This window comes from Podarcis liolepis (genome assembly GCF_965112155.1).
Source record: "Podarcis liolepis genome assembly, chromosome: 7".
In the NCBI taxonomy this organism is placed as follows: Eukaryota; Metazoa; Chordata; class Lepidosauria; order Squamata; family Lacertidae; genus Podarcis; species Podarcis liolepis.
In genome coordinates this window covers 91,376,240-91,399,869 of record NC_139561.1, presented here as the reverse complement: position 1 = coordinate 91,399,869, position 23,630 = coordinate 91,376,240, and the positions used below count along the sequence as shown (strand labels likewise).

At 51.2% G+C, this 23,630-nt stretch overlaps 1 protein-coding gene and 1 long non-coding RNA gene across 6 annotated transcripts in view; one reads left to right on the top strand and one right to left on the bottom strand.

Moving 5' to 3' along the window:
- The window catches only part of LOC310712949, a 2,318,697-nt gene that overhangs the window by 2,049,177 nt on the left and 245,890 nt on the right, over positions 1 to 23,630 (bottom strand). The window lies entirely within an intron of this gene.
- Positions 1 to 23,630, top strand: part of EML2 (EMAP like 2) — a 58,547-nt gene that overhangs the window by 8,295 nt on the left and 26,622 nt on the right. For 3 of the 5 annotated variants that reach the window (XM_083516153.1, XM_083516152.1, XM_083516154.1), the window contains exons 2-13: positions 914 to 1,096; positions 4,590 to 4,710; positions 6,498 to 6,611; positions 13,149 to 13,177; positions 14,123 to 14,252; positions 14,394 to 14,543; positions 14,778 to 14,847; positions 15,527 to 15,637; positions 17,571 to 17,666; positions 18,480 to 18,614; positions 21,593 to 21,692; positions 22,424 to 22,578. In XM_083516153.1, the coding sequence (XP_083372279.1) occupies positions 914 to 1,096; positions 4,590 to 4,710; positions 6,498 to 6,611; positions 13,149 to 13,177; positions 14,123 to 14,252; positions 14,394 to 14,543; positions 14,778 to 14,847; positions 15,527 to 15,637; positions 17,571 to 17,666; positions 18,480 to 18,614; positions 21,593 to 21,692; positions 22,424 to 22,578 (1,394 nt within the window). Of the gene's footprint in view, positions 1 to 913; positions 1,097 to 4,589; positions 4,711 to 6,497; positions 6,612 to 7,641; positions 8,375 to 13,148; positions 13,178 to 14,122; positions 14,253 to 14,393; positions 14,544 to 14,777; positions 14,848 to 15,526; positions 15,638 to 17,570; positions 17,667 to 18,479; positions 18,615 to 21,592; positions 21,693 to 22,423; positions 22,579 to 23,630 lie in introns of those variants that run through there. The other 2 variants (XM_083516155.1, XM_083516156.1) reach the window with 2 other exon arrangements.

Sequence of the window (23,630 nt, the reverse complement as noted above, 5' to 3'; positions counted from 1 at the left end):
TTACTAATGTGCCTATGTGGATGCACGCAAAAATAATTAGCAGAGCTCTGTTTCTACCTTAACATTGCATCCCGCCCCCCCTTGACACTGCCTGTGCATTTTTCAAGTGCCCCTCTCCAGCCATGAGGTCTAGAAACCTGTTTACAGTGGTCCCTTGGTTCTCAAACGCCTTGGTACTCAAACAACTTGGAACCCAAATACTGCAAACCCGGAAGTAAGGGTTCTGCGAAACTTTTTCGGAAGCAAAATGTGCTCCACTTTGAGTGTTAGGCTTCTGATTTGAGTGTTACAATGAAGTCTGTCTGTTTTTGCTATTTATTTTGTGTTTGTGCTTTTGCGGCTCTTTTTCTTTTGTGACTGTGTGGAACCCAGTTCAGCTACTGATTGATTGATTGATTGATTGATTGACTGATTGTGTGTGTGTGTGACTGCAGTACATTGTTTACTGCTTTCATTTTATGGATCAATGGTCTTGTTAGTAAAATTCATGTTAACTTGCTGCTTTAGGGGTTGTTTCTAAAAGTCTGGAACGGATTAATCCATTTTGCATTACTTCCTATGGGAAAGCATGCCTTGGTTTTGGAACGCTTTGGTTTTGGAACGGACTTCGGGAATGGACTAAGTTTGAGAACCAAGGTACCGCTGTATATTAAAAGCAACACACCCAAGGGAAAGTATTCGGTATTGGAGGGCGAGTGTGGTGCAGTGTTGCAGAATGCTGAGATTGGATGTCAGAAATCTGAAATAAAATCTCTTGCCATGATTGAAACACGCCCAACAACTGTGAGTGAAAAGCTTGGGTTTCCTAGCCAAACCCACCTTATTGTTTTGTTTTGACAAATGTCATGTAGCGCCTGTTGTCTTAGGAAATGGCTCGCCTCATCTTCCTGACTTGACCCCTTCTGTTCCCCAGATGATAACTTGTCAGCCATCAGCGGGATGGAGGTGGACGACCGCATCTCCTACCTGGAACAGCGGTTGCAGCTGCAGGAAGATGAGATCCAGGTGCTGAAGGCCGCTCTGGCTGATGTCCTGCGGCGTCTCAGCACCTGCGAGGAGAATGGGCTCAGCCTGCAGAAAAAGGGACCCAGCAAAGGTATCAGGGTGTTGGTGGGGAGGTGCTGGGTGTGGGTGTCTGTCCGCCCATCCATCTGTCGTGCAACTCCCTTGTCCGCTATGGCCAGCTATGCCCTTTAGCCAGAGTTGTCTGGGTCCTTGACATCATCATCATCATCATAACAATAATAATAATTTATTCTTTATACCCCGCCCATCTGGCTGGGTTTCCCCAGCCACTCTGGGCGGCTTCCAACCGAATATTAAAAACAATACAGCGTCAGACATTAAAAACTTCGCTAAACAGGGCCGTCCAGTGGCGTAGCGTGGGTTGTCAGCACCCGGGGCAAGGCAAGTAATTTGCGCCCCCTGACCCGTGGATTTGCGCCCCCTAACCCGTGGATTTGCGCCCCCTAACCCTAACCCCCAGATGTTGCGCCCGGTGCGGCCGGCCCCCCCTGCACCCCCCACGCTACGCCACTGGGGCCGCCTTCAATTGTCTTTTAAAAGTAAAATAGTTGTTTATTGCCTTGTCATCTGATGGGAGGGCGTTCTACAGGGTGGGCGCCACCACCGAGAAGGCCCTCTGCCTGGTTCCCTGTAACCTCATTTCTCGCAGCGAGGGAACCGCCAGAAGGCCCTCGGCGCTGGACCTCAGTGTCCGGGCAGAACGATGGGGGTGGAGACGCTCCTTCAGGTATACAGGACCGAGGCTGTTTAGGGCTTTAAAGGTTAGCACCAACACTTTGAATTGTGCTCAGAAACGTACTGGGAGCCAATGCAGATCTCTCAGGACCGGTGTTATGTGGTCTCAGGGGCCGCTCCCAGTCACCAGTCTAGCTGCCGCATTCTGGATTAATTGCAGTTTCCGGGTCACCTTCAAAGGTAGCCCCACGTAGAGTGCATTGCAGTAGTCCAAGCGGGAGATAACTAGAGCATGCACCACTTTGGCGAGGCAGTCTGCGGGCAAGGAGGGTCTCATCCTGCGTACCAGATGGAGCTGGTAGACAGCCGCCCTGGACACAGAATTGACCTGCGCCTCCTCCAAAATGACTCCCAGGCTGCGCACCTGGTCCTTCAGGGACACAGTTGCCCCATTCAGGACCAGGGAGTCCCCCACACCCGCCCGCCCCCTGTCCCCCAAAAACACTACTTCTGTCTTGTCAGGATTCAACCTCAATCTGTTAGCTGCCATCCATCCTCCAACCGCCTCCAGACACTCACACAGGACCTTCACCGCCTTCACTGGTTCTGATTTTAAAGAGAGGTAGAGCACTTAACCAAACTGGGACATAATATTAATTCTTTTTTTAAAAAAAAACCTCTTCTTGTTGCTTATTAAAACTGAACGTGCTGTTTTTCAGCCCAAATAGGCCTAGAAATCAGCAAGCAACAGTGCAATAGTACCTTGGTTGTCAAACTTAATCCATTCTGGAAGTCTGTTCAACTCCCGAAACTGTTTGAAAACCAAGGCGCGGCTTCCAACTGGCTGCAGGCGCTTCCTGCACTCAAGCAAAAGCTGCGCCGGACGTTCGTTCCGAAAAACGTTCGGAAAAACGTTACTTCCGGGTTTGCGGCATTTGGGAGCTGATTTGTTCAGGAGCCAAGGCGTTTGACAACCAAGGTACCACTGTACTGCAATAGAATACGTAATTCGTTTTAGGGGGAGGAGCAGTAAACCAAATACTGCCCCCTCCAATAAACTAAATAAAAAGTAATTTAATTTACTGTTTATGGTTTATTTTTATTTTTGTAAATACATAAGAGATTGAAGGCAGCTAACATGGGAGATAAATCTATGGAATATGGCGAATGAAGAATCCCATTGTGAAGGCCTGTCAAAACAAGACCGTCTCCCACTGACAGGAAAGGAGCTGGGTGGGTCCCCGGGGGAAGCGAGTTCGAGAGTCTGGCTGCCACGACTACAAAGGCCTTGCCCCCCCGCAACCTTCCTTCAGAAAACAGCAGCGTCTGGTGCTACGCTCTGGTTCACCTAAATTTAGGCGGTGTCAGGTTCGCTATTATACGCATCCATCATTTCTCGTGGGCAGTATATATTTTGGAATCTCTGTCCATAGCAAGTTGGATATTTACTACAAGCAAGGTTTCCCCCCCTTCATTTCTGTGAGCAAGCTTTGGTTATTGGCTGCAAAAAGAAGTTGTTAATTTCCTGATACGGACACTTCTGTGTCTGACAATAAGTGGGTGCAATGACCGTTAAGAATTAATGCTCTGTATAATTCAACACAAGGGACGCAGGTGGCGCTGTGGGTTAAACCACAGAGCCTAGGGCTTGCCGATCAGAAGGTCGGTGGTTTGAATCCCCGTGACGGGGTGAGCTCCTGTTGCTCGGTCCCTCCTCCTGCCAACCTAGCAGATCGAAAGCACATTGCAGGGGGTTGGACTAGATGATGATGATAATAATAATAATAATAATAATAATAATAATAATAATAATAATAATATTCTATCCCACCCTCCCCAGCCAAAGCTGGGCTCAGAGTGGCTAACAACAATAAACATAACACAGCATTCTAAAATCAATTCATTCTAAAATCAATTCAAAATCAAATTAATGGCAACCATTGGGCTAGAGTTCTGTGAGGATTACCAAAGGAAGGGGTCAGATTGTGCCTTGGCCAAAGGCCTGGTGGAACAGCTCTGTCTTGCAGGCCCTGCGGAAAGATGTCAAGTCCCGCAGGGCCCTAGTCTCTTGTGACAGCATTCCACCAGGCCGGGGCCACGACCGAAAAGGCCCTGGCTCTGGTCGAGGCCAGTCTAATTTCCCTGGGGCCTGGGATCCTCAGGGTGTTATTATTTGCAGACCTTAAGGTCCTCCGTGGGGCATACCAGGAGAGGCGGTCCCATAGGTATGAGGATCCTAGGCCATATAGGGCTTCAAAGGTTAAAACTAGCACCTTAAACCTGACCCTGTACTCCACCGGGAGCCAGTGCAGCTGGTAAAGCACTGGATGAATATGATCCCATGGCAAAGACCCCGTAAGGAGTCTCGCCACGGCTTCATCATATCATCAAGGGGTGATATGCATATCATCAAGGGGTGATATGATAGCCATGTTCAAATATATAAAAGGATGTCACATAGAGGAGGGAGAAAGGTTGTTTTCTGCTGCTCCAGAGAAGCGGACACGGAGCAATGGATCCAAACTACAAGAAAGAAGATTCCACCTAAACATTAGGAAGAACTTCCTGACAGTAAGAGCTGTTCGACAGTGGAATTTGCTGCCAAGGAGTCTGGTGGAGTCTCCTCCTTTGGAGGTCTTTAAGCAGAGGCTTGACAACCATATGTCAGGAGTGCTCTGATGGTGTTTCCTGCTTGGCAGGGGGTTGGACTCGATGGCCCTTGTGGTCTATTCCAACTCTAGGATTCTATGATTCTATGATTCTGCACCCGCTGGAGTTTCTGGGTCATGACTCTCTGGGCACCCTACACTCTGTGATTGTGTCACCTACAATTCTGTGATTCTGCGATTGTGGCCCCGTCTGGAATTAACACATTGTCTCCCTTGCAGTTTACCAGCTGCTGAGGGGTCTGCCTTCCAGGCCTGGCTTGAGCAATGGGATCATCCCCCAGAGGAGGGGCTACTCGACCTCCCCTTCGTCCCCCAAGAGAGAGCTGCTTCCTGGGAAAAGGTGAGGGGTCCCAAGAGCACCTTGAACAAGGGCCTCATATTCCTCTCTCCTCCTCCTCCTCCTGCTGCTGCTAAATCTCTTCTTATCCCAATTATTTAACTGGGGGAGGCTGCAGGATTACTCTGAAACGTTTTGTATTGGCTGGCTGTGTTTAAAATGCATTTTTTTTTAGCATGGTTCATGACTAGAAGCCAACCTTGAGGGCCAGTTTGTGCGAAAAAATGTAGGTGATGAACAGAAGAGAGGTGGAAAGGATATGTACACAAATCCAAATTTCAAATTCTGAAGTGATTGGTGCTTCTTCTAAAGCTCAGTTTTTAGGAGCACTTTAATTTTTAAATAGTTCTACAAATATTTACCTGCAGTAAGGGAAAACCCCTCATTTTTTCCAATTTGAAGAGATACTCAACAACCAGGGGAGATTAGAAGAGGCTTGAAGGAGGCGCTGCAAAGCCCCAGAACGCGGATAAATTTTTCCACTGGGCAGGTTGGCTTCTTGTCAAAACTGGCTGTAACTTTCCTCATTTCCCTTTCTCTCTCTGCAGACCGGTTCAGGGAGAGAGAGGGAAGGCTTAGATGCTTTTGTTTTCATTTGGCACGAATGAGAATTTAGTTTCCTCTCCCCCTCTTTTGAAAGGCCTGATTGGGATGAGCAGGGGTTGCTTTCAGAATATCTGCTGAGCTGAAAGATGATTAAGGTTGAATGGAGACTGGCAGGTATATATAGAACAGCGCAAGAACAAAAATTAAAATGCTATCTTTAAGAATCTGCTTGAATGACTACCCTGTGGGGGGCCGCCATGTACTGAATCAGACCCAAGATCCATCGCCTTCTTGTTCCCAGTAGCTGTTAGTCAGCTGCTTAAAGGCAGGCTTCCAATTTCTCTGAATACAGAGAGTCCAAAGATGTGTCCAATATGCCTTTGCTGGCAATTCACTGCCAGTGAGCCACTGCCGTTCTGCATCCATCTTGTCTTTGAATAGGGGTTACAAGGACACAGCAGCCCAGGTCTTGCAAGGAGAGTCTCTTTGGCGCAAGGCCTCAAGTCTTTCGAAAAGCCATCTTGCAGAGAAGCTGAAATATACTCAGTCGAGAGTGGATTTCATGCTCTTTATTCAGCTCCTAGTGGTGAGGAGGAATGGAAGTTCCCCCAGAATGTCTGCTTTGTATACATTATTTACACATGTGATTGGCTAATTCCGGGATTCTCCTGTAGGCCAATCAGGTTGTGGATTCACTTCCACCTGGAGCTGGATTGGGTGGCTCCTGCGGACCAATCAGACTGCTGCATTCTGGATCCTATTGTTCTTGGACCAATCAGACTGCTGCAGTTTGGATCCTATTGTTCTAGGACCAATCAGACTGCTGCATTCTGGATCCTATTGTTCTTGGACCAATCAGACTGCTGCATTCTGAATCCTAGTGTTCTAGGACCAATCAGACTGCTGCAGTTTGGATCCTATTGTTCTAGGACCAATCAGACTGCTGCATTCTGGATCCTATTGTTCTAGGACCAATCAGACTGCTGCATTCTGGATCCTATTGTTCTAGGACCAATCAGACTGCTGCATTCTGGATCCTATTCAACTCAGTACACAACTGAAGCGGTCTTGCAAAGTGCTTAGCTTTTCATGCAGCCGGCTCTTGCTCCTCGCTTGCTCCTGCTAGGCACACATCACGCTGCTTTCCTCCCCTGCATCCCTCTTTCTCTTCGGCCGGCTCACCCTCCCACCTGCCTGCCCCTTGCCCTTGTCTGGCTATATTGCTAAGGCTCTGTCTCCCACAGCGGGCGAAGCTGGGCTTCTCCAGAGCGCCCAGCCTCACTCAAGCGAGAGGGCATCAAGGACCAGAGAAGCCGCACCACTTCCTCCAGCAGCTCCTGCAGCGGGAAACGCGACGGGTACGTGTGAAAGCCAGACCCGCAAATCCATCCATGGAGGCTGCATGATCTTTATGACAATTTACACCCACATAACATAATGCTATGGGACATGCGTGGCGCTGTGGGTTAAACCACAGAGCCTAGGACTTGCCGATCAGAAGGTCGGCGGTTCGAATCCCCGTGACGGGGTGAGCTCCCGTTGCTCGGTCCCTGCTCCTGCCAACCTAGCAGTTTGAAAGCACGTCATAGTGCAAGTAGATAAATAGGTACCACTCTGGCGGGAAGGTAAATGGCATTTCCATGCGCTGCTCTGGTTCGCCAGAAGCGGCTTAGTCATGCTGGCCACATGACCCAGAAGCTGTACGCCGGCTCCCCTGACAGTAAAGCGAGATGAGCGCCGCAACCCCAGAGTCAGCCATGACTGGACCTAATGGTCAGGGGTCCCTTTACCTAACATACCGCTATGGGACGTGGGTGGCGCTGTGGGTTAAACCACCGAGCCTAGGACTTGCCGATCAGAAGGTCGGCGGTTCGAATCCCCACGACGGGGTGAGCTCCCGTTGCTCGGTCCCTGCTCCTGCCAACCTAGCAGTTTGAAAGCACGTCAAAGTGCAAGTAGATGAATAGGTACCGCTCCAGCGGGAAGGTAAACGGTGTTTCCATGTGCTGCTCTGGTTCGCCAGAAGCGGATTAGTCATGCTGGCCACATGACCCGGAAGCTGTACGTTGGCTCCCTCGGCCAGTAAAGCGAGATGAGCGCTGCAACCCCAGACTCGGCCACGACTGGACCTAATGGTCAGGGGTCCCTTTACCTTTAACATAATGCTATTCTAGGCAGGAAAATAAGCTCCTCTCTCGCAGCTCTGCTTCAGCAAAGCTCATTTGACTTGCTCTAGCCCAAGCCGCGGAGTTTATTTGCTAGGGACGCGCCTTCGCTTTTAGCAGCTCAGGTTCTGCAAGACCCGTTACATCGGCTTCGCGGAGCAGCTGAGGTCTTGCAAAGTGCGCCTTGCTTCGCCTACCTAAACCACCCTCGGGAGCGTAAACCGGAAGCAAAACGCGCCAGCAGAAAGGCGGAGAGTTACGAGATCGGATTTCAAAGCCCGACCAGGGAGGAAGCGATGCCTCCCTCCCCAAAACCGGATATCTCCTTCTTGAGCCGCGCAGCAACTTTTCTCCGTCCCTGCCATACCGGGTGGGGAGTTTCCTCCCCTCCCTGTCACTCTTAAAGCCACAGGTGCCCTACACAGCAGGATTCACACGTGCACGGCCATCACGCATCTTAAGCCATCCCTCGGAGCGGAACGGCTCTCGGCCCGCTAGTTGAGCCGGGGCGAAACGGCGGCTGCTTCTCGCTTGCGCTCCGTGGGAAAAACGTCCGGTTTTTTCCCAGGCGTCTGAAACAGCGCGGCCCTTCTCGCCGCCGCCTCCTCCAGCGCCGGTCACCGGCACGTAGAGGGTTAAAGAAAGGCCCCGGCCCGGGGGAGGGAAAGTGAAAGCCAGGAAGGAGGGGAAAGTTGGAAAGTTTCCCGCCGGGGCCCCATTGCTCCGCCGCATCCCCCGGGACGCGCCTTGCAGTTAGTTGCCTTGCAGTTCCAGCTCCCGGCGGGCGGGGCAAAAAGCAGCCCGGGCAGGAATCCTCCCCATCGCTGCTCGGAAGAAGCCTCCCTCTCCGCCTCCGGAATATCAAATATAAAGAGCAGGAGCCCTCTTTCCCAGCCTAAGAGCAAAGCCAGAGGGGCATCCACCATGAAGAAGGCGGCAGGGAGCCTCAGCCCCAGGTAAGGCGGCGTTTGCGCTGATGGAGGGGCCGCTTTGGGCCTTATTTCTTCTCCAGCCCCTATTTTCAAGGCCAGGTGGATCATGCAGAAGAAGAGTGCCTCTGAGCACGTGCAGAGTGCATCGAGCGCTGACCGCCTATCTCAAGGAATTGCATCCTCCTCTTTAGGCCTTTTTTGTTTTAAACGGGGGGTGGGGGGAGCAATGCGTTTGGCTGATCTGCTTTGCCATCTTCTTTCCGGGTGGGGCACCTCGGATACGGTTGCTAAGTTTGGATATGAGTTTCTCTATGTTGAAGTGGGGGGGAGCACGGAAGGGAGTTATCCAGGGTGCAGAATTGTTCCTTAAGACAGGTGACTTGGTTTGCTGGGCTTTGCTGGGTCTTATATGCAAAGAATCAAGAAACAGCAGAATTGTGGAGTTGAAGGGACCCTCAAGGGTCATCCAGCCCAACCCCCTGCAATGCAGGGATCAAAGGATGGGGAGCTAGGTGCGTGCCATTTCTGGGAGATGAGGCCAGCCTTGCAGGAACTTAGGGTTCCAGAAACGAATATAGGGTGGGGGACTCTTATTGGTGCAGGACTTAGGGATCCCACAAAAGGGGACAACAGAGGTAATATTGCCCTGCCGTAAGCTCGGGGGGGGGGGGCTGTTGGCATCAGGACTGGTCCTGCTGTGGTGCGGTGGCTTTAGGTGCCACTGAGTGGCAGGTGACCAGCTGTTTTCAAAAGTACTATATGAAGAATACCTTTTGGGTTTTCTTCACCCCTTCCGCCCCCGACATTGCAAAATGGTTTGGCCCAGTCCTGGAGGGTGCAGCCTGCAAGCAGCAGAGCAAGGGTAGGCAAAGTAAGGCCCGGGGGTCGGATCCGGCCCAATTGCCTTCTAAATCCGGCCCAGAATCAGTGTGTTTTTACATGAGTAGAATGTCTGCTTTTCTTTAAAATGCATCTCTGGGTTAGTTGTGGGGCATAGGAATTCGTTATTTTTTTTCCTCCAAAATATAATCCGGCCCCCCCACAAAGTCTGAGGGACAGTGGACCGGCCCCCTGCTGAAAAAGCAGAGGTTGGGATGCTCCAAGCCAATTGGATGTTGTTGTTGTTTAGTCATTTAGTCGTGTCCGCCTCTTCGTGACCCCCTGGACCAGAGCACGCCAGGCCCTCCTGTCTTCCACTGCCTCCCGCAGTTTGGTCAAACTCATGCTGGTAGCTTCCAGAACACTGTCCCACCATCTCTTCCTCTGTCGTCCCCTTCTCCTTGTGCCCCCCATCTTTCCCAACATCAGGGTCTTTTCCAGGGAGTCTTCTCTTCTCATGAGGTGGCCAAAGTCTTGGAGCCTCAGCTTCAGGATCTGTCCTTCCAGTGAGCACTCAGGGCTGATTTCCTTCAGAATGGAGAGGTTGGATCTTCTTGCAGTCCATGGGACTCTCAAGAGTCTCCTCCAGCACCAGAATTCAAAAGCGTCAATTCTTCAGCGATCAGCCTTCTTTATGGTCCAGCTCTCACTTCCATACATCACTACTGGGAAAACCAGAGCTTGAACTATACGGGCCTTTGATGGCAAGGTGATGTCTCTGCTTTTTAGGATGATACAGGGCTATTATTTCACCTGCAGCCCCATTTTACTGCCGCGAACTTGCCTAAGGCCACCTGTTCGGTTTCCCCCAAGGGGAGGGGGGCTCAATCTGAGGCCTCTCCTGCCCCCAATCCTCCTTGCTCCACAGCCTCAGGAAACTAGAGCCCAAGGGAGGCGCCCTGGGCGGTCCTATAGCCTGTTCCTTGGTGCAGACAAGGGGGTCTTGCAGTGGTGCCCTGGAGGGAGGGAGTGGAAGAGGAGGCCCATTGCCTTGGCTGATGCAAGATCCTAGCAGGATCCCCCAGAGAGAGAGAGAGAGAGAGAGGAAGAAAAACAGGGAGGAGGAGGCAGCCGCAGAATCCCCTGGGTAGGGCATGGAAAAGGGTGGGGAACGCCCTGCCAACTGTTACTCTATAGAGGGAGATAAAAGAGGCTTGGAAGACTGGCAGGGAGGTCGCCCCGCCCTTCTCCAAAAGAGAGAGAGGAAGGGAGTAAGTTAACTCCTTGGTCGCTGAGCGGTGGGGGAGAGGCTGGTGGTTTAAATGTTTCTCGGAACAAAATCAAGCGTAAAGTGCGTTCTGGGGTCCCCAGGGCAGCCTCTTCTGCAGAGATGCTGAGAACGAACCTGGCACTCATTAGTTGGAAAACTAGAAGGCGGGAGCAAGTTTAATTGATACTAATCAACTGGCTAGAGGGATGCGGGTGGCGCTGTGGGTTAAACCACAGAGCCTAGGACTTGCTGATCTGCGGTTCGAATCCCCATGACAGGGTGAGCTCCCGTTGCTCGGTCCCTGCTCCTGCCAACCTAGCAGTTCGAAAGCACGTCAAAGTGCAAGTAGATAAATAGGTACCACTCCGGCGGGAAGGTAAACGGTGTTTCCGTGCGCTGCTCTGGTTCGCCAGAAGCGGCTTAGTATTGCTGGCCACATGACGTGGAAGCTGTACGCCGGCTCCCTCGGCCAAGAAAGCGAGATGAGCGCCGCCACGACTGGACCTAACAGTCAGGGGTCCCTTTACCTTTAATCAACTGGCAAGTATGGATTTTGCAGAGGTTTTACTGGTGGGTGTTATGAGCACACAAAAAAGGCTTGGAAAGAAAGAGAGGTGGATTGTAGAGTTGGAAGGAACCCCTGGGGTGAAGATGATGATGATAATAATAATAATAATAATTAATAATAATAATAATTAGTACTACTACTACTAATAATGATAATAATAATAATAATTAATAATAATAATAATAATAATAATAATAATTAATAATAATAATAATAATAATAATAATAATAATAATAATAATAATAATAATATATAACAATAACAATAACAATAATAATAATTTATTTGTACCCCTCCCATCTGGCTGGGTTTCCCCAGCCACTCTGGACGGCTTCCAACTAAGATTAAAAATACATTAAAAACTTCCCTAAACAGGGCTGCCTTCAGGTCCTCTAAAAAGTCTGGTTGTTGTTTATCTCTTTGACATCTGGTGGGAGGGCGTTCCACAGGGCGGGTGCCACTACTGAGAAGGCCCTCTGCCTGGTTCCCTGTAACTTGGCTTCTCGCAGTGAGGGAACCTCCAGAAGGCCCTCAGCACTGGACCTCAGTGTCTGGGCAGAACGATGGAGGTGGAGACGCTCCTTCAGGTATACTGGGCCTTTGAGGCCGTTTAGGGCTTTCAAGGTCCAGTCCAACCTCTGCAATGCAGGAATATGAAGCTGCCCCATTTGGGAATCGAAGCTGCAACCTTGGCGTTATCAGCACCACGCTCTAACCAACTGAGCTACCCCAGATCCACATATCTTGAGGTGACCCCACTGGTCTCCACACTGCGCTCTGCACCGGAGACATCCATCTGCCCCTTTGCTGGAGGTGGGCAGTCTGACTTCAACGGACCTTTAGGACTGATTTAGCAAGACAGTTCTGTGCTCTGCGTTCTTACTCGCATTTCTTACATTGGAAGCTTCTGAATCCCAGTTGCTGGAAACAACAAGAGAGGGCTCTTGCTCTCAGATCTTGCTTGCGGGTTTCCCACAGGCATGTGGTTGGCTCCTGTGAGATCACGATGCTGGATGCGCTCCCTTTGTCCTGATCCAGCCGGGATTTTCTTCCGTTCTTCTCCGTTCCCCCATCTGGCTTCTTGCATCCTACCTTACCCTGAAGGCTGAGAGCATCCCGATAGCTGGCAGCGGAACATCTTTAAGAATTGTACTGGACTAAATGGACACGGGTGGCGCTGTGGGTTAAACCACAGAGCCTAGGGCTTGCCGATCAGAAGGTTGGCGGTTCGAATCCCCGCGACGGGGTGAGCTCCTGTTGCTCGGTCCCTGCTCCTGCCAACCTAGCAGTTTGAAAGCACGTCAAAGTGCAAGTAGATAAATAGGTACCGCTCTGGCGGGAAGGTAAACGGCGTTTCCATGCACTGCTCTGCTTCGCCAGAAGCGGCTTAGTCATGCTGGTCACATAACCCGGAAGCTGTACGCCGGCTCCCTTGGCCAGTAAAGTGAGATGAGCGCTGCAATCCCAGAGTCGGCCACAACTTGACCTAATGGTCTGGGGTCCCTTTACCTTTTTAAATGTCCAGAGCTATTAAGAGTCTTCAGAGAATACGGTTCGGCCTATAAAACTTTGCCACCTGCAGTTTTGGAGTCTGGGCGCTTGCTTGGCGGGTAATGCACTTTTGCAAACTTCCCCGCTCCCTATGCATTCACAAGCCCGACTTGCAGCACGACTGCAGAGGCCTGCTCTTCTTCTCTGATGCACTGGCAATGCTTGGCATGGCTTGTCCTGCTGAAGCAAACGTCTCTAATGGGCTGCAAGCTGGCTTCCCCTCCGGTGGTGCCTCTCCTGATCTGCTTTGACGTCACGGAATGAGCAGCAACATTCTGCCTGCCGGTATGCGAGGATTTGTTTGACGCGGGTGCAGCCGCCGCCGCGAGGGGAGTACAAGCTCGGCAGAGGGGAGGTGGAAGAGCGAACCACACGCAGAATCCAAGGATAGCGGCGGGTGTATTTTAGCAGAATGGCAGAAAGAGATGCGAGGGTCAGCTGAAAGCTGTTTGCTGCCAACGGGAAGCTGAAGATGAGAGAGGGAGAATAACTCTGTAGTCGGATTGTTGCAGCAGAGATTCGCCTTCCTTTCCTCCCCCACCGCAGTCTTCCCCTTTCATCCTAACTGTCTCCTCTCTTTCCTTCGCAGCAAACCTAAAGAATCCACCTTCAGCGCTGGTGAGTAGATGCTGCCACACTTTGCAGTTTGTGGTGGGGGGAAACACCCAGGAATCCAGTCCGAGGCTGGGAGCTGGGCATGGCTTTAGAGGCCTGGAGGTCACGCGGAGAAGCCAAATGGCGTGCGCCTGCATGCTCCAGGTTGTACAAAAGTCTTGAGAGACGGGGTGTGTGTGCCCTTTTAACACAGCAAGAGTTCTTAGAATAGCGGGGGGAGTAGACCGGTCAAAGAGGGAAACTCGTCTGATAAGCTTGCCTTCTGCAAATTGTCCCTTCGTGGTCGCCAGGAGGGAGGGTCTTGCTCGCCCCAAGTGATTACCGTATTTTTCACTCCATAGGGCGCACCGGACCATAGGGCGCACCTAGTTTTTAGGGGGGGAAATAAAGATTTTTTTTTATTCCCCCCCCCCAAGCCTGAGCTTCCCCAGCCCCCAGAACAGGCTGCTATCTGCAAGCCTTCGGAGCCCGAAGGCTTGCAAATAGCTGCCTGAAGCCCGGGGAGCACAGCGCTGCACTCCCCGGGCTTCAGGCTGCTATCCGTAAGCCTTTGGAGCCCGGCGGAAACACCCGCTGCGCTCAGAAGGCTTGCGGATAGCTGCCTGAAGCCTGGAGAGGGAGAGGGGTCGGTGCGCACCGACCCCTCTCACTCTCCAGGCTTCAGCGAAAGCCTGCATTCGCTCTATAGGACGCACACACATTTCCCCTTCATTTTTGGAGGGGGGAAATTGCGTCCTATAGAGCGAAAAATACGGTAGCTTTCTACAAGTTTTGCTTCCGGGCGGGTGAGGTGAGAGACGGCGGAGAGCGTCTGGTTTTAGGGGAAATCAAGGCGCTCTCTTGTGTAGAGGCAGACCCAATCCCTCTGGGCAGCTGGAGGTCTTGCAAGCGCGGTTACGGGTGCTGGGTGTTCGTGACGCTTTCTCTCTCCCGGCGATCCGTACGCAGAGGATGGTTACGTGAAGATGTTCCTGCGGGGGCGGCCCATCCCCATGTTTGTCCCCGATGCCGTTGTCGCCACCTACAGCCTCGATGCCAAGCTGGACCTGCCCCATAAGAAGCTGAAGCTGAACTGGGTGTATCCTATTCAAAATAGTCTCCCTAGGGGGCGGGAGATGAGTGGGGGTGCTTGAAGCGAGTTCTGGATCCCAGAGCGGGTGGCCAGGACCGCAAAGCCCATTCTCTATTCTTGTCCTTGACCCGCCGGCATCCGCTCCAGCTATGGGTATCGGGGCCGCGACTGCCGCGCCAACCTTTTCCTGCTGCCCACGGGGGAGATTGTGTATTTCGTGGCTGCCGTGGCTGTCCTCTACAACGTGGAAGAACAGCGCCAACGCCACTACCTGGGCCACAATGATGACATCAAGTGGTGAGCAGGGCAGGGGGTGAGGCGGTTCCTGCGCTGTTTCTTTCCTCTCATCTGGAACGGCAGAGGAGCAGCAAGGGTGGGGGTGGCAAGATGCATTGCCAGTTTGCAGGTGGTGCCACCTGTAAAAATAGGAGGAGTCATTGCAAGGAGTGGATGGGTGGCTGGCCTTTCGGAGCACCCGGTGCTCTCTCTGCGTACGAGTGTGTGACTTCTGTCCTTTCCTGTCTCTCTCAGCCTGGCTGTGCATCCTGACATGGTCACTATAGCAACTGGGCAGGTGGCCGGGACTTCGAAAGATGGCAAGGTGAGGGGCAGCTGGCTATAGTGGCGGAGGCGCCAGAGATTGGGAGGTGGCGGGAAGAGAGAGGAGGAACAGATTGCATACATTTAAATCCCCCCCTTTCAAAATAATGGGGCAGCTGAACATTTGTGTACAGTGGTACCTCAGGTTAAGTACTTAATTTGTTCTGGAGGTCCGTACTTAACCTGAAACTGTTCTTAACCTGAGGCACCTCTTTAGCTAATGGGGCCTCCTGCTGCCGCCGCACCACCGGAGCACGATTTCTGTTCTCATCCTGAAGCAAAGTTCTTAACCCGAGGTAATATTTCTGGGTCAGCAGAGTCTGTAACCTGAAGCGTATGTAACCCGAGGTACCACTGTACTTAGGAGCTGCCCTTTACGTCTCTTTACTTTAGCATCCCTTCCCCGTTCCAGCCAAGGCATGGAGATCCTGGTCTGCTGCTCCTGTTTCTCCCCAATATCTTGCAGCCAGAAGTGTCTGCAACGCCTAAATGTGGTTGCACCAATCTTCTGTTGCAACTAATAGGCGACTGCAGCCCTGCCTTCCTCTGTTCTGCTTTTAAAAACAAACCTTGTGGCCAGTGCCTTTTCCAGAACCCCCAGGTTCCACAAGTTGTTTCTGTGTTGTGTGGAGAGTTGCCTCCTTTTGTGCATCCTGAACCGGTATTCTTCCTTCCGGCAGCCTCTGCCTCCCCATGTTCGGGTCTGGGACTCTGTGAGTCTGAATACGCTCCACGTCCTGGGCCCTGGGCCCTTCGACCGAGCTGTGAGCTGCGTGGGATTCTCAAAGTCTGTGAGTGATGCTTCTCTTCCTCCCTTCTGCCAAAAAGGGGGTACCCAGAGCCCACTGTTCACCCCACAAGCTTGGGTTAGGTAGATAACGATGATGGTAATAATAATAATAATAATAATAATAATAATAATAATAATAATAAATGGATATGTTTAGAAAGAAAAACGCCACAGTGCATCTGCAGTAGCGCAACAGGACGCCTTCCTCTGCTCCAGCTGCAACAAAACATGTCTCTCCCGTATCGGTCTCTGCAGCCACAGCAGGCGCTGCAACTCTCCAGTGGTTTGACTCCATCCCTGAAACCACAATCCTCTATTGTCTCCTGAGACAGACAGAGGCCGACAATGTATTAAATTTGTATTCTGCCCTTCCTCCAGAGATCACAGGGCAGTTCACAACATAACAAGATACAAAACAAGAACACAAAATACATAGGAAAAACCAAAACAAACCAATAACATCCCCTCCCACAGACACATTTGCCTGGGGCCTAAAGATATGTAAAGGGATGTGGGTGGCGCTGTGGGTTAAACCACAGAGCCTAGGGCTTGCCGATCAGAAGGCAGGCGGTTCGAATCCCCGCGATGGGGCGAGCTCCCATTGCTCGGTCCCTGCTCCTGCCAACCTAGCAGTTCAAAAGCATGCCAAGTGCAAGTAGATAAACAGGTACCGCTCCGGCGGGAAGGTAAATGGCGTTTCCGTGCGCTGCTCTGGTTCCGGCTTAGTCCTGCTGGCCACATGACCTGGAAGCTGTACTCTGGCTCCCTCGGCCAATAAAGCGAGATGAGCGCCGCAACTCCAGAGTCGGCCACGACTGGACCTAATGGTCAGGGGTCCCTTTACCTTTAAAGATATGTAACAAAGGCTTCCTTGGGGAGAGCAGTTCCACAAACAGGGAGCCACAGCAGAAAAGGCCCCTGATGTTGTCTCCCCCCACAGAAAGCAATTGGAACCTACTCAGCCCATTGGTGCATCAGGCTCAGAATTACCTACACTGACTGGCAGCAGATAGCCAGGATTCCAGGCAGGAACGTCTCCCAACTAGGATTGAATCTGTTTGCAAGGCAGATGCTCTAGCCCTGTGCTATTGCCTGGCCCGTTGACCGCTAGTGAGGTTGTGATCGGGGTGTGTGTGTGTGTGTGTGTGTGTGGAAGGAAGAGGAGTTTGCAAATTCAAGGAGCCCCAGCCTCCACCCACCTGCCTTCATATTCTGCCAAGGCACACCCTCCCCCTGCCCAGACCCAAATTCTGTAGCCAGGGGGATGTCAGTTCTGCTATCAAGACCACCTAAACCTTAGTTTTGCAGAGCATATTCATGCTTTTTCAGAGAGCACTGGTTGGTCTGTTTTTTAAAGAGGGAGCTGGCATGAGATTTCTAATTAGGTATTGTTGCTAGAAATGGCATGTCATGGTGAATCCAGGGCATTGGACGGCAGTTGTGAGGGGTGCTCCCTCTATCCCACTACACTGACTCCCAGTACATTTCCGAGCACAATTCAAAGTGTTGGTGCTGACCTTTAAAGCCCTAAACGGCCTCGGTCCAGTATACCTGAAGGAGCGTCTCCACCCCCATCATTCAGCCCGGACACTGAGGTCCAGCTCCGAGGTCCTTCTGGCGGTTCCCTCACTGCAAGAAGCCAAGTTACAGGGAACCAGGCAGAGGGCCTTCTCAGTAGTGGCGCCCTCCCTGTGGAACGCCCTCCCACCAGATGTCAAAGAGATAAATAACTACCAGACTTTTAGAAGACATCCGAAGGCAGCCCTGTTGAGGGAAGCTTTTCATGTTTAATAGGTTATTGTATTTTAGTGTTTTGTTGGAAGCCGCCAAGAGTGGCTGGGGGGACCCAGCCAGATGGGCGGGGTATAAATAATAAATTATTATTATTATTATTATTATTATTATTATTATCCATGTCTCTTTTCTCTCACCAGAACGGCGGAGGACTCTTATGTGCTGTTGATGACTCCAATGACCATGTACTCTCCGTGTGGGACTGGCAAAAGGAGCAGAAGCTGGCAGACGTGAAGGTAACTTTGCGTTCCGCCCTGTTCCTTAGCCAAAATCCAGCCTTCCCTAACCTGTGGTTGGCATTCCAAAACATTCTGGACTCTTCTTCTCTGGCGATCCCTTGTAGCCGAGTAAGATTGTCTTCCATAAACACGGCTTTAACAATGAGTCCGTAAGTGACTGTGGAGGCCAATTCTGGATCCACACGTCCTTCCACAGTGGGGACATTGGTTTCCGGGCAGGAGCTGATTACGATGTGGATTTGCCAAGCGTGCCTTCCTCTTAGCACGTTTCTCCCTTGCGTCCTGAGTTCGAGTGTCTTCAAAGCCCAGGACACCTTTGGGAAAGGCTGTTCTCCAACTGGAGCGCTCGCAGGCCAGTGTTTCCCAATTGTTGTTTATACTACATTTTTTTAGATTTGCCTTGAAGAGAGTCTTTAAGCCTCTTTTGTTGATCACCAGCATTATGCTTTTCATTTTTAAGTTCGGAATAGAGTAGTTGCTTTGGAAGACGATCATTAGGCATCCACACAACATGGCCAGTCCAACAAAGTTGATGCTGAAGAAATGTTGCTTTGACACTGGTGATCTTTGCTTCTTCCGGTACACTGGCATTAGTTCGCCTGTCTTCCTAAGTGATGTGTAAAAATTTTCATAGACTCCGTTGATGGAATCTTTCGAGGAGTCGGAAATGGTGTTTATACATTCTGGACTGGAATCGTGAAGGACAACATGGTTGCACCCACGCTGCTGCAGCCTCTCACGGCCCCTGCCTCTGGCTCCTGCATCCTGTTGCATCTCTGTATTGACCCCTTTCTCCTTCCTGCTCCACAGTGCTCCAATGAGTCTGTGCTGGCCGCAACTTTCCACCCTACGGAGCCGACGCTTCTCATTACCTGCGGGAAATCTCACATCCACTTCTGGACGCTGGAGGCAGGCAGCCTCAGCAAGAGGCAGGGCATTTTCGAGGTGAGAGCAGGATCGGAAGGGAGAGGGAGAAGCTGCAGAGGATTGTGGGTAGGCCAGGATTGGGGTGGTTGGCGGGCTCCCCCCCCCATCTAGCTCCTGGTCGCATTAACAGGCTTCCACACAAGGGCTTCCTGGTGGATTCTGCCCAGAAATCTTGCCCGGATCCCTCTTCAGTTCGGTGGGTTACAAACTGTATCCTGAGAAGTACAGAGACCAGTTCCCCTCTCTTCCACAAAGCACTTTGCATGGCCATGGGGGGGGCAAGGGGGCTGTTCCCCTTGTTTTCTTGGTCAGCCTCCTTTCTCCAGACGGGGTAAGACCAGGGAGAAGCCTTGTGTGACTCCGCGAAACGAAACCTGTTAAAATACAGTGGTGCCCCGCAAGACGAATGCCTCCCAAGACGAAAAACTCGCTAGACGAAAGGGTTTTTCGGTTTTGCGTTGCTTCGCTAGACGAATTTCCCTATGGGCTTGCTTCACAAGATGAAAACGTCTTGCGCCTTTTTCTTAAAGCTGCTTGAAGAGGCGCAGTTGCGACGGACCGTGCTTCGCAAGACGAAAAACATCGCAAGACAAAAAGACTCACGAAACGAATTATTTTCGTCTTGCGAGGCACCACTGTACAGGTTTTACAGAGCATTCTAAAGATTTGAAAAATGCACGTCACACGTATTGCTTCAGTAATACAGTGGTTCCTTGGTTCTCAAACTTAATCTGTTCCGGAAGTCCATTCCAAAACCAAAGCATTCCAAAACCAAGGTGCGTTTCCGCATAGAAAGTAATGCAAAATGGATTAATCCGTTCTAGACTTTTAAAAACAACCCCTAAAACAGCAATTTAACATGGATTTTACTATCTAACGAGACCACTGATCCATAAAATGAAAGCAATAGTCAATGTACTGTACTATAAAATGAATAAGACAGTATTGTAGATGATAAAAATTAAAATTATTTTCCCCCCTTACCTGCACTGATGACAGTCATTGTTTGGACGGGAGGCTTTTATCCATTTCTGCAGTCATACAATCAGTCAATCAATCAATCAATCAATCAATCAATCAATAGCTGACCTGGGTTCCACACAGTCACAAAAACGAATTAACCAAAAAAGCTTCAAAAACAAAAACGCAAAATAAATAGCAAAAACAAAAGTGCCAAACTTAATCTATTCCGGAAGTCCGTTTGACTTCCGAAACGTTCGAAAACCAAGGCGCAGCTTCTGATTGGTGCAGGCGCCGTGGAAACAATAGCCAACAGCCGCATCGGATGGTCGCCTTCCGAAAAGCGTTTGAAAACCGGAACACTTACTTCCAGGTTTTCGGCGTTTGAGAACTAAGGTACCACTGTATTGCTTCAGTGATAACTTACTGCGAGGCCAAGAGGGGGTCTTGTTGTCTGGGCAGCCCAGCACCTCCATATGCGCTGCTCAGGCTTGCGCCCCCAAGGCAATTTGGGCGCTGCTAATGCTGCGGTTTGACTTCACCCCTGGAGGCGCACTCCATTGCCTCTCGAGACAAACGTATGCCAACCAACCAACTTATGACCCAATTGGACCCAGCCACCATTGCTGATTTGCTTTGTTCTCTTTATTGCATGTCTACCCAGCCTGTTCCTCCCAAGGAGCGGTGACGTTCATGGTTCCATTCCTCCTCATTTAGTCCCCACAACAACGCTGTGAGGCAGGCTAGGCTGAGAGGCAGCGGCCGTCCCCCAAAGTCCCCCAGTGAGCTTCAGGGCCAAGCAAGGATTTGAACCCTCTTCCCTCCCAGGTCCCAGTCCATAGCAAGTCACTAGCTCTCAAACTGCAGATAAGATGGGGATTTCTGCTTCATTTGCTCTTTGGGACTGGGGGGGGGGCGCCCTTTCCCAACCCCACCCAGCCAAACCAGTTGAACCAACTACTGTGTGTGTGTGCACACAGACAAATACGGTCCTGGAGAACCAGTTCAGATCTGTTTGCTAAAGGGGTTGACTCTCAACATTTTCTTTCGCAGTGAGCTTTCATGCCCAGGTTTCAATAATAATAATAAATTTTATTTATACCCCACCCTCCCCAGCCAAGACCAGGCTCAAGGCGGCTAACACCAGGTATAAAAACAAATTGATTGAAATGCAACTTAAAAACAAGATTAAAATACAACGTTAAAACATTAAAAGACAGCCTCGTTTCAATGGAAACTCAAATCAAAAACTTTTTTGGGGATGGAAGCATCAAGTCTTCACCAAGGCTAAGTTTCCAGACTGGTCCTACGTGGGCCGGAAAAAAAGCCAGGGAAGTCCCCAAATGGGAATTCCATCACAGGAGGAGAAAGGAAAAAGGAAAGGGGGAGGGGATCAAATTGACTCCAAGCCAAAGGCCAGGCAGAACAACTCTGTCTTGCAGGCCCTGCGGAAAGATGTCAAGTCCTGGTCTCATGAGACAGAGCATTCCATCAGGCTGGGGCCAGTGTTGAAAAGGCCCTGGCTCTGGTTGAGGATAATCTGACTTCCTTAGGGCCCGGGACCTCTAGGGTGTTGCTATTTATGGACCTTAAGGTCCTCCGTGGGGCATACCGGGAGAGGCAGTCCCATAGGTACAAGGGTCCGAGGCCGTGAAGGGCTTTAAAGGTCAAAACGAGCACCTTGAAACTGACTCTGTACTCCACTGGGAGCCAGTGCAGCTGGAAAAGCACTGGGTGAATATGCTCCCATGGCAGAGACCCCGTGAGGAGCCTCGCTGCAGCATTCTGCACCCGCTGGAGTTTCTGGGTCAGCTTCAAGGGCAGCCCCGCGTAGAGCGAATTACAGTAGTCAAGCCTGGAGGTGACCGTTGCATGGATCACTGTGGCCAGATTGGGGCGGGAAAGGTGCTGTTGTCTTGCTGGCCAGCTCTCCTTAGAAGTGGGGTGAAGTGGGAGCTTCACGATGGATTTCGGGTGGGTTTCCTGCCCCCTCCCTGCCTCCCTGTTTTTGAGGCTCACCTGTTTTCCTTCCGCAGAAACATGAGAAGCCCAAATATGTCCTGTGTGTGGCTTTCACAGAGAACGGGGACACTGTGACCGGAGATTCCGGGGGGAACCTCTACATTTGGGGGAAAGGTCAGTTTGGGAATGGGGCGGGGAGAGATGGGATTGGGTTGAGGTGCTCCTAAATAGCAGCTCTGTCTGGTTGGGCTGAATCAGTCTAGCTACACAGCTAAATTTGTGAGTTGCTGCAGGGACAAATAATTATTTCACCCTTGCTGAATCCCTCAGTCGCCTTTTCTCACACACGGTTCATTCCCTATCTCGTACCGACCAGTCACATAACCATGTTAGCATTTTATTAAGCGCCTGTAATATTCCGCTGGTAGGACGCGGGTGGCGCTGTGGATTAAACCACAGAGCCTAGGACTTGCCGATCAGAAGGTCGGTGCTTCGAATCCCTGCAACGGGGTGAGTTCCCATTGCTCGGTCCCTGCTCCTGCCAACCTAGAAGTTCGAAAGCACGTCAAAGTGCAAGTAGATAAATAGGTACCGCTCCTGCGGGAAGGTAAACAGCATTTCCGTGCACTGCTCTGGTTCTCCAGAAGCGGCTTAGTCATGCTGGCCACATGACCCAGAAGCTGTACGCTGGCTCCCTCGGCCAGTAAAGCGAGATGAGCGCCGCAACCCCAGAGTCGGCCACGACTGGACCTAACGGTCAGGGGTCCCTTTACCTTTACCTAACATTCCTCTTGCATGATGTTAGCGAAGCTGGTTTCTACTGCAGAATAGGAATTCTTTCCAGGTTCTGTCCTGGGCAGGGGGGAAGGTTGTCCCGTCTAACAGCGTTGTCCTTCGCCTGGCAGGGGGGAACAGGATTTGCCATGCAGTGCCAGGAGCCCACGAAGGGGGCATCTTCGGCTTGTGTGTGCTGCGGAACGGGACCATAGTCACGGGAGGCGGCCGGGACCGCAGAGTCGTGCTTTGGGGACGGGATTACCAGAAGCTGCAGGAGAATGAGGTATTGCGGCCGGCCGGGTGGAGTCCTGCCTCCTTAGGGTAGCAGCAGTTCATGCCTTGCTTGGACCCAGACATGGCCAAAGGTGCTGCGGAACGAGGGCTCATAGAATCACAGAACTGTAGAGTTGGAAGGGGCCACAAAGGCCATCTGTTCCAACCCACTGCCACGCAGGAACAACACGTAACCAAACTAACCCCTGTGTTGCAAAGAGAACATCAGCAATGTCTAGGCAACACGAAGACCATGTACATACACTATGTTGTTGTTTAGTTGTGTCTGCCTCTTCGTGGTCCCCTGGACCAAAGCATGCCAGGCCCTCCTGTCTTCCACTGCCTCCCGCAGTTTGGTCAAACTCATGCTGCTAGCTTCCAGAACACTGTCCAACCATCTCGTCCTCTGTCGTCCCCTTCTCCTTGTGCCCTCCATCTTTCCCAACATCAGGGTCTTTTCCAGGGAGTCTTCTCTTCTCCTGAGGTGGCCAAAGTCTTGGAGCCTCAGCTTCAGGATCTGTCCTTCCAGTGAGCACTCAGGGCTGATTTCCTTCAGAATGGAGAGGTTTGATCTTGCAGTCCATGGGACTCTCCAGAGTCTCCTCCAGCACCATAATATTCCTTCAAACCATAACAAGTACAAAATGAAATCTTCAGTCTCAAAGTCTCTGAAAATCTTTAAATGAAGTGAGGTAGCAGACTTTGTACAATGAAAGACAAGCTGTGAAGCTTTGTGTATTCAGCTTCAGCAAATATGATGTCTGTCAGGGGTTTAGGAGCAGAGGCACGGGCAAGGGAGGAAACAGAGAGCGAAGGGGAGGAGGCAGAAGAAAAGATGAGTGATGACGACGACCCGAGATCTCCTAGTCTTTCCAGTGAATCAGAGGATTCACAGAAAGGAGCACCAGTGGCCAGGGCAAGGGGGGAGTCTAGGGGGGCACCCCAGGAAGATAGAGCCAGAGGGGACTCAGGGGGGAGCAGCTGGAAATCGGGACCAGCGTCACCGCCAGGAAGCAGGGAAGAGGAAGGGAGCCAGGGGGGAAGCGCTGGCAGCTCACCACA